General features: G+C 42.6%; 1 protein-coding gene across 1 annotated transcript; it reads left to right on the top strand.

The window, feature by feature from the left end:
* Positions 1 to 274: 274 nt before the first annotated feature.
* Positions 275 to 9,736, top strand: galnt3 (UDP-N-acetyl-alpha-D-galactosamine:polypeptide N-acetylgalactosaminyltransferase 3 (GalNAc-T3)). Its single transcript, XM_061054385.1, has 12 exons — positions 275 to 402; positions 935 to 1,202; positions 1,497 to 2,039; positions 2,727 to 2,899; positions 3,820 to 3,969; positions 4,159 to 4,393; positions 4,484 to 4,601; positions 4,756 to 4,956; positions 6,617 to 6,748; positions 7,021 to 7,122; positions 7,222 to 7,374; positions 7,470 to 9,736. The coding sequence occupies exons 3-12, from the start codon at positions 1,540 to 1,542 to the stop codon at positions 7,581 to 7,583; spliced, it is 1,878 nt and encodes a 625-aa protein (XP_060910368.1). The 5' UTR covers positions 275 to 402; positions 935 to 1,202; positions 1,497 to 1,539; the 3' UTR covers positions 7,584 to 9,736.
* Positions 9,737 to 10,014: the final 278 nt, after the last annotated feature.

Here is a 10,014-nt window from a genome sequence, read left to right on the forward strand (position 1 = left end):
CTTTTGTCCAGACTGTTTTTCTCTCTCCGTATTTAAGAGTTAATAATAAACCCTCCTGATTAAGTCATGTGCTTTATAGACAGTTTGAGTCATGTTAATCCCTCCGTATTAATGGAACATAAACAAATAGTTACAAGCGTGACTGGAAAAAATGCAGGACACCAGTGAACACTTTAACGGACATAATAAAGCGGACGCCTGCAGTGGATAGGAAGTGCCGGGGAGCACAGTCACCACAGATGGAGTCACTGTGCGCCTCAGAGGCTGAAAGACTCCAGACTGGCTATCAGAGCAGACTCCCTACAGCTGAATTCATCCACGCCGTCATCCAACTATTTGTAAGAACAAACTCTGTGGGAAACCTGGCAAAATGTAGAAATAGAGGATCTCCAAAGTCCGCTGGTGAGTGTCAGCTTTTTTAAACTCAAGAGAAAAGTCGGTACATACTATATTCATTTATAATCCAGGCAGAGTCGTTTCGATGCAAAATGACGCTTAACTTTTCCAAATGCACGCTGGACCATGTGTTTTTTTTTGTTTTTTTTAACTTGATCGTTCACATTCATAAATTCACGCTCCATGTGCTCGACGTGGTTTTCTCAGAGTGCCTGATTGGATGCGGTGGGCTGTGTGTGGGGTTTAACGCGTTCCTCTTTTATATGTAACCCAGCAACTGTCCCAGTGAATGACCAGTTGAACAAATCCTATTAATGACACCGTTATTGAAAGTGAGGAACTCTGTGGATGGCACAGGCTGTTATAGTGCTGCAGGCAGAGGAGGAGGCTTTCAAGATAGAAGTTGGAATTTTATAAATACTATGTAAAGACTTTATCGTAGTCATTACGTGAAGATGTAAGGCATACAGTGCATTCATTTAACTTGTTTGTCGCAGTGCACTCTTGTAAAAAAAATTCTTGTGTTCTCCAAATGAAGGCTAACGCAGGTATGGATGACACGCATTGTTCTTCTCTGCGCATGCGCGTCAGCATATCCCCTCCCTCTACCTGAGAGGAGCGCACCTGGATCCAACGAGACGGAAGTTCCCTCAAGCCAAATCTTTTTTGTCTTCTTGGAAAAGTGTCCCCTTTGGAGGTCGAGCCACAAACCGAGACACTCAGATCAAGACAGGATGCCATTCTGTGGACCCAACAACAATTCAAAGCATCTCTCGATCGTAAATGTGTAATTCAGCGACTACATGGTACGTGGTGTTTTACTCTGAAGGAATCCAGAGCACATACTGTTTGTGTATTTAACTAAGTATGTGATTTGACTGTGTGATTGTTAGATTGCAGCAAGCTACTTTATGTTTTTAACACAGTTAGTTGAAAAGTCAAATAAACAGATTATCGTAGGCTATGAGATACAGCCTACATGTTCTGACAAGACAAGTAATGCTATTCTGCCTACAATTTGTTCTAGAATCCCAGTTGCTCAAAAGATTCTGGTAAGTCAGGTACATTAAAAACCTGTTCTATGTATTTCTTTCTTTCAGCTGAATCTGAATCCAAAGCCAGCCTCCTCTTTGTTCAATAAGAATGACAGCTCTCCGCAGAGTCCTCCGAAGGCGCCTGCACCCTCTTAAACTGGCCATAGTGGCCCTCGTCTTTGTCACATTTGTGTTTCTCATACAATGGGAGGTGGGGAGCCAAGACCAACAGGACGACCCGTGGCTGAAGGAGATGGCGGTGAAGCGGGATGCCGTGATGGGCATCGTGATCGGAGCTGTCAATAACTTCAGGGATGCGATACCAAAGATGCAGATCAGAGCCCCCGTGCGTCAGCAGGTCAAAGGGGGGGGCGGCAGGTCCTGTCTGCCGGGTCACTACACCGCGGCCGAGCTCAGGCCGGCTCTGGAGCGGCCACCTCAGGACCCTCTAGCTCCTGGAGCGGACGGGAAGCCTTTCTACACGGAGTCGCTGAGCCCTGAAGAGCAGAAGGAGAAGGAGAAGGGTGAAGAAAAACACTGCTTCAACCTGTACGCCAGTGACCGCGTGTCTTTGAGCAGAGACCTGGGAGCGGACACGAGGCCACCAGAGTGAGTCAGGCAAAGCTGTGCAAAATAATCTCAAATCTTACCAAATGATGTTTTGTTCATTTTCCCAAGTGATTTCCTCTCAAGACAACATGTAATCACACCACTTAGTGGATTTTAATGCTGCACAAGAAGTACTCTCCCCTTTATTTCTCAACTTGCTGACCCGGAATAAAACTGAGTCACACAGCGGAAACGTAACATCACAAAGCAGAGTAATTGAGTTTAATACGACACTGACTGGTTTAACCCAATACATTTATCATATTTTGCAAATAATCTGCAGAAACAAAACCACAGACATCAGGCTGGTCTGACTGGGACTTTGTTTCAGCATGCCTGCTGCCCAGTCACTGTGGCCACCTCGGAGAGAAGCACAGTTGTGTTTGGCTAATAAAGCTCCCATGGAAGTCCAAGTAGATGTCGGGACAAAGTCGGTACCTGACACAGACACAAAGCCCATGTCCATGTCCTGTGCTATCTTATGAGAGTGACTTATAACGCCTCTCCCACTCTGGTATTGTAGGTATTTCAAAGGCTGCCACACATGCAGTGTCACTGCTGAAACGGGCACCCCACAGGGGAGAGGGTCTGCAGATGTAATAACTAGACTATTGTGCCATTCAGAAACCAGCACGGGGACAGTCACATCTTTGTGCTCTTTCCCCTTCTTTTTTTTTTTTCCTGCAGATGCATTGAGCAAACTTTCAAGCGATGCCCCGCCTTGCCGACCACCAGCGTGATAATCGTGTTTCACAACGAGGGCTGGAGCACTCTGCTGAGGACAGTATACAGTGTCCTGCACACCTCCCCGGCCATTCTCCTCAAGGAGATCATCCTGGTGGACGACGCCAGCGTGGATGGTAAAAAAAAATTCAAAAGAGGGGCCCTTCAGGACCGCCTTCCTCTTACTTGGATTCAATTTCATGCAAGCGTGCTGGGTGGGCAGCTCTTGAGACGTGCAGAGAGGAGCTCTCTTCTGAAGCAAATGAAGTCGGTTACTGCAGGAAGTGAGGGGGCTGCTAGTGAATAGTTTCCTGAGAGGAATTAGCAGTGGTCGTGCCTATAAAACAAATCAGAGAGTCTTGTAAATAGTTCTGATTTTTAGGCAGGGAACAAATCACTGGTAAGGAGAGCGATGTTGAGACCGTCCCTCTGACACTTAGTTAGGCCCCAGATGGAGGTGCTGGTGTTCAGCACTTTCTGACAGAGAGACATATTGATGATATGATTTTTTTTTTCTTACCACTGTAACTTCTGCTGCTTCGCTAAAGTGCTCATGATGGATATGCCGGGTCTTAAAAAAAAAAAAATAATAATAATCTGACAACAGTAAATGCACCTCTTCCCACTATTCATATATTTGGCCCATTAAAAACAAGTGTAAAGTAGTGATGTCTTCTTTGATATTGATGTGAATTTTCAGCAACATAGCCTACTATGTGGCACAATAAGAAGTGTCAAATGTTTTTTTCTTGGACCTTGATGTGAATTTCAGATTATTGATAAGCATTGGCTTATTGCAATGTCACACAGTGTACAAACAGCAGCTTTATCAGCTGATGTGTGCTGTGTAAATAAATGCAATCGTAGCTCTCGGCCACTTTCATTTTTTTCAAAGTAGCTCTCAGATGAAGAAAGGTTGGAGACCCCTGGTTTTAGTAGCTATGGAGTATTTTTTGACCTAAATACAAACTGTTTATAAGATTCAGTCCCACATCATTTCAGCAGATTCTTCATATTTTTTTCTTGTTCTTCATTTTGTCTCATTTCTGTGTTCCAGATGTGTTAAAGGACGACCTGGATGAGTATCTAAAGCAGCTAACACTTGTCCGAGTTGTCCGTCAGCGAGAGAGAAAAGGACTCATCAGCGCTCGCCTTCTGGGTGCCTCCGTGGCTACCGGTGACACCCTCACCTTCCTCGATGCCCACTGTAAGTCAACACAGCTGACGTTACTCGCGTAGTAAAACCAGTTGTATGCAGGGGGCACACCCTTATGAACACACCCACAGCTCTGTTTGCTGTGGTATTAGCGTCTTTGTGTGGCTGCTAAAATTAGCCCCTCTGTCATTATTGTGTTTGAAATATGTGATGCAATGCATGATTTGTGTGTGTGAACAGGTGAATGCTTTCAAGGGTGGCTGGAGCCTCTGCTGGCCAGGATAGCGGAGAACTACACTGCGGTAGTGAGTCCTGACATAAACACTATTGATCTCAATACTTTTGAATTCACAAAGCCGTCTCCGTACGGCCAGAACCACAACCGGGGGAACTTCGACTGGGCGCTTTCTTTTGGATGGGAGGTTCTACCAGATCATGAGAAGCAAAGGAGGAAGGATGAGACGTACCCTATCAAGTAGGGAAACGGAATTAAAAACTTTTAAAGGCTTTTTTTTTCTTTTTGGATATCCTTAAAAACTTTTTTTTTAATTATATTTCTCAACAGGACTCCTGCATTTGCTGGTGGGCTCTTCTCCATCTCAAAAGAATATTTCTACCATATTGGAAGCTATGATGAAGAAATGGAGATCTGGGGCGGTGAGAACATCGAAATGTCATTCAGGGTAAGCTGTCACTCGGCTGTCATTCTGGTTGAACTGCTATTTAGTGATTTGTCATCCCTGCTACCTGTTGAATCATTCCTCAATCCAAAGGACTCCCATAGATGTGTTGTCAAACTGTGTGCATCTGTTTGTGCTGGTTCCCATTAACCTGCAGGTGTGGCAGTGTGGTGGACAGCTGGAGATTCTCCCTTGCTCCATCGTGGGTCATGTGTTCCGCACGAAGAGCCCCCACACCTTCCCCAAGGGGACGCAAGTGATCACTCGTAACCAGGTTCGACTGGCCGAGGTCTGGATGGACGACTACAGAGAGATCTTTTACCGTCGTAACCAGCAGGCTGCACAGATGGCAAAAGAAGTACGTTAGTAATGATATGCTGAAATCCTATGTTTCTATACTGGGACTGTTTTAAATGCAGCACATGTTCTCTGCAGCACTATGTTTCACTTGTCGTGGTCATATTTAAGTGGTTTTTAAGACCCCTCATTACCGTCGAACTCCACCCTGAAGACAAGTTTGAGCAAAATGCAGCTCCTTACTTCTCGTCTATGAGTTATTTATCTGGGGAAAGCACAACACAGTAGAAACTGGGAGAGCTGTAGCATTGCACTGTTGTAGTTCTTAGTCCAGGTATTCTGTAGTATTAAGCACAGAGAAATAGATCAGCTGTTCAGGGCTGAAAGCTATGATCCTACAGGGGGCGGGAGAGGGGGCCTGAAGGAAGTCAGCTCTGCTAAATGACAGGCTCTCAGTGCTTCCTAAAATGGGGTCCCAAAGGTGCCATAAAGCGTTTCCCTCAGGGCGATACCTCACAGAGCGGGGGCCCAACCCTCTGCTGCACGCTTCAAACAGACACATCGTCATCAACGGCCTGGAGGAATCCACAGGAGTGTCTGTCAGTGTGAGCAACCTCATCGTCATTAGAGTAAGTGCTCTCATTATTCAGGAGCAGGAGGCGACGGCAGATTGTTTTTAAATGTGCTGTTACGCTTCAGTTTGAAAAAGAACACTAATCAAATACTTGTCTGGACTTAATTTGTATCACAAAGGAGTCATTCGAGCCCTGGAACATGTTATTGACTTCAGACAAAATTGTGAACTTTTAAGAATATAAAGAATGGACACCCTTCTTCATTAGTTTTTTTGTTGTGGTTTTTTTCAGTAGTGTGGCTGGATGGCAGTGCCAGTCAGTCAGTTGGTCCAGGTTAGAGCTTCAATTACTAATGGATTAGTCAATCAAAAGAAAATCAATCTCCAACTATTTTCATAATCTATTGATCGCCTCAGTAATCTTTCGAGCACAAACGTCAAACAGCTTCTTTAATCTCAGCTTTTCTTAGATACAAGAAAAAGGTTTGGAACCACTGATCCAAAAGATCATTTTAGGTTGAAATATATTTCTTTATCATACAGCTTTTCCCAACATGTGGTACAGATGGGCACAGACCCCAGAGAATTAGGTTTCTTATTTTGGTCAAAACAGTGTAATTATTGGATGGAATGCTGTAAAATCATCAGTGGGCATCATTAGTCATAACTTTACAAATGTTTTTACCTTTCGTCTTGCATATCATCTGGTATTTTTCAAACTGTTGCCTGTGCTTTACAGTGAAAAGGGATTAATGGTGAGTGTGCTGACATTCTGATATAAGCATTTAGCTCCAATGGTAAACTTTTGCACTCTACCTTGGCAACACTTTGCACACTCCTTGAATATTTCTACAGCTCATTAATGCACCAAATATGTTTTAAAGATGTATACAAAAGCCTTTTTCATCCTGACACTGTTTTTAATTCTATTTAATTTTATTCAAAGTAAGAATTCTGATGTTCACTGTATCTAATTTGTTTCCCATTTTGACTGCTATGCAACAAAAACATCAAGACAAATTCCCTCTCTTATATTAATACAACAGCATTTTTGATGCTAAAATTGTTACATGTATTTACTTTTGATGTCTTACATTCTTAACTAACTTCATTAACTGTAATCACCTGCGTGCCGCTGTTTTAACAGAGGGCTTTTGGGAATATCTCCAAACGTCTGGACCTCCAAGAACGACTGCAGTGCAAGAGCTTCTCCTGGTATCTAAAGAACGTTTATCCAGAAATGTTCATGCCTGATCTCAACCCACCCCGCTATGGCTGTGTAAGATCACACACCTTCTCACTCACACACACACACACACACACACACACACACACACACACACACACACACTACTCTTTCCAAACCTCAGAGCTCTGTCTAGCCACTGTGGGTTTCCACTTAGGATCTCCTGAGGGTCCTGAGCTTTTTCCAATTTGACACCAGTGAAAGCACTCCAGAGACTAAAGTTGTTTGAACAGCTTGCACTGGATGTTAGTTTTTCATTTTGTTTCCTCTCACTGCTTTCCCCCTTCCCTACTCTTTCTCTGTAGGTAAAAAATGTGGGCAAAGACTCGTGTCTGGATGCTGGAGAGGACAATGAGGGCGGGAAACCGTTGATCATGTACCCATGTCATGATCTCGGAGGAAACCAGGTTAGATATAGAGTAGGCCTTCTATCTCTGATTGACAAACATGATTGCCTTTAATCACAGCTGATGGTGCCCTATCTCTCCCCTTTCCTTTTGCTGTAGTATTTTGAGTACTCCTCACATCAGGAGATTAGACACAGCATTCAGAAGGAGCTCTGTTTGCACGGAGCGGAGGGGGCTGTGAAGCTGGAAGACTGCCAGTATAAAGGCATGAACTCAGTGGTAGGAGAAGAGCAAAAATGGGAACTGAAGGACGTGAGTTGTTCGCAGTTTGTGTGCACTTTCATGTGATTTTTGAATACGGGGCTTATCTGTTTAGGAAAGTTAATGTTTTTCTTCTCTTCGCACAGAACAAGTTGTTCTACCTGTCAGGACGGCACATGTGTCTGAGTGGCCGTCATGAGTCTCCCAGTCTGGCCCTCTGCAACCCCTCAGACATATACCAGCACTGGTCCTTCAACTAACTGTGCAGACTACCACTCTATAGGACTCTGGACATGAGTGTTACTATACTGGACGCAGTAATCATGCAGTACTTTTTTAGATGAATGACAATGAGTTAATTTATTTTTATAAATAGAAGAAGTGACCTGCTGCTGCCGGGGAGTTTTTTTTTTTTGTGTGGATGAACCACAGTGTGCTTCTGCTTGAAGGAAGCACTGACACGCTGCTCCCTGTCAGACTGTGAACTGAGACTGTTGGGTCAACGAGGACACATCATGTTGACAAGTGCCTTTTTGTGTGTTTAAATGTTTCCACTACTCTCAAGTTGTCACAACCAACACATGCTGTACGCAGGCATGTTGAGCCAACACTATACAACGTATTCATCTAAAACAAAACCATACAAATACACAGACTACATGCGTGTGGTTACAAGCAGATACAGTTTGACACACTGAGATCCCAAATACTGAAACATTTGGCACCAAAGAGACTGAAAGATAGAACATGAAGCAGACAAGTAGGATGTCTTCAAATATATATTTTTTGAAATGTTAAACCTTGTTTCTTACCGTCCAGTGCTGTTGATGTCATTTTATCCCGGCTGGATAAATTGGTGGAGGGAAGGGTGATGGGGTTGATTCAGAAAAGTGAGCAAAGGCTTAGTCCAAGAAAACGTTTGCATGAGATAGATTTATGCTGTCTGTACACATGGTTACCAGCTCATGTGATACATCCAGCCAAAACTCAAACATCCTATAAAGCAATGGAACATAGGGCAGAAATCCTTCCTTCATTAAAGGTGCATTAAAGTTCAGATTTTTTGTCTTTACCTGGTTTAGCATGGTGAGTAATAGAAACACCTCCCTTAACAACACAATACACCTGCACCAAAGTGAGCATAGTTAGCCTGCAACTCCCTACATTAAAGGTGCACTATGTAGTTTTGGTAGAGAAATGTGAAAGTTGGAGAAGTGTACTGATTGTGTGGTATATGTTCAGAGCTCTATACACAAACTGTCCTCAGAGGAAAAATTGGTCCCTGCACACTGTTTGAAGATAAAATGCCACACGAGAAGTTATGGTGAGGGGTCTGCAACAGTGAAAGCGTAACTCTCCTGGTCCCTTTTTCTTACCTCCAAACAGTGTTCCAGGGACTCAATTTTTCTTTGAGTTCAGATTGTGTATTCAGTTCCAGTTTCCAGTTTCACTTCTCAAACTTCCAAATTCCACCACCAAAACTCCATAGTGCACCTTTAATTCAAAATAATTAAATGATAACCTGTTCTGCACTACTGTTCTATTAGACATTAATGTACCCAATAAAATGACAACTAGAGACATGAAGTGTGAATGAAAGCTCAGATCTACAGTATATTTTGAGAGAAAAATAAGCTGGTTTGACGGAAGGTAACCGGTACTAATTTCAAGTGCTCATTACAATTGATGGTAATATTTTCCCCCCTGTAACTCAATGCTTTCTAATGTTGGTCAAATGGACAATTCCTCCTGTTTGTTTGAGTTCAGCAGTGTTTACCTGTATTACTACAAATGTAATGGACTGGTGTTGATCAAAATGCATATTTTCATGTAAGTTCACATTGATTGGGAGTCTTCTGGTGATTTTCTGGTGCAGGCACTAATGATAACCTGTTCTGCACTACTGTTCTATTAGACATTAATGTACCCAATAAAATGACAACTAGAGACATGAAGTGTGAATGAAAGCTCAGATCTACAGTATATTTTGAGAGAAAAATAAGCTGGTTTGACGGAAGGTAACCGGTACTAATTTCAAGTGCTCATTACAATTGATGGTAATATTTTCCCCCCTGTAACTCAATGCTTTCTAATGTTGGTCAAATGGACAATTCCTCCTGTTTGTTTGAGTTCAGCAGTGTTTACCTGTATTACTACAAATGTAATGGACTGGTGTTGATCAAAATGCATATTTTCATGTAAGTTCACATTGATTGGGAGTCTTCTGGTGATTTTCTGGTGCAGGCACTAGTGTTAAGATGGCTGTGGAATATCTCAAACTGCTTTAGGTTGAAGTCAGATTGAGGAACATTATGAATAAGTGTTAACCTAAGATTAAAACTATTTGTGGCTATCAGACTGAATTGGTATTAGGAGGCTTTCATTTTAGGTCAATAAATTCAGTGGGTCGGCACTGAGTGTGATTGTGTGTCATTTCTCTGAATGACCTGCAGAGGGCACTTTGCACTAAGACATTACTGAGCTGTACAAAGTTGACTAACAATTTGAATTTAATTTATTTCAAAACCATGTTTAATGGAGTAACTGAAAATGAAGTCTGCTTTATATCTACAGTTTGAAAAACAAATTAAAAAAAAAGTGGTGTAGCATTTTGTGCAAAATGTTTATCTTTCACAGAATAACAAATAAATCAGGCACATGAAGCTTTTCAAACACAACCTGCATGAAACA

The sequence above is a fragment of the Labrus mixtus genome, chromosome 13 (genome assembly GCF_963584025.1).
Source record: "Labrus mixtus chromosome 13, fLabMix1.1, whole genome shotgun sequence".
Classification (NCBI taxonomy): domain Eukaryota; kingdom Metazoa; phylum Chordata; class Actinopteri; order Labriformes; family Labridae; genus Labrus; species Labrus mixtus.

What these genes read in the sequence shown, in the direction of transcription:
- galnt3 (XM_061054385.1), top strand. Translation starts at nt 1,540, where the DNA reads ATGACAGCTCTCCGCAGAGTCCTCCGAAGGCGCCTGCACCCTCTTAAA. An exon ending in GCGGACACGAGGCCACCAGA is followed by an intron (nt 2,040 to 2,726) that starts GTGAGTCAGGCA and finishes TTTTTCCTGCAG; the next exon opens with ATGCATTGAGCAAACTTTCA. An exon ending in GGACGACGCCAGCGTGGATG is followed by an intron (nt 2,900 to 3,819) that starts GTAAAAAAAAAT and finishes TCTGTGTTCCAG; the next exon opens with ATGTGTTAAAGGACGACCTG.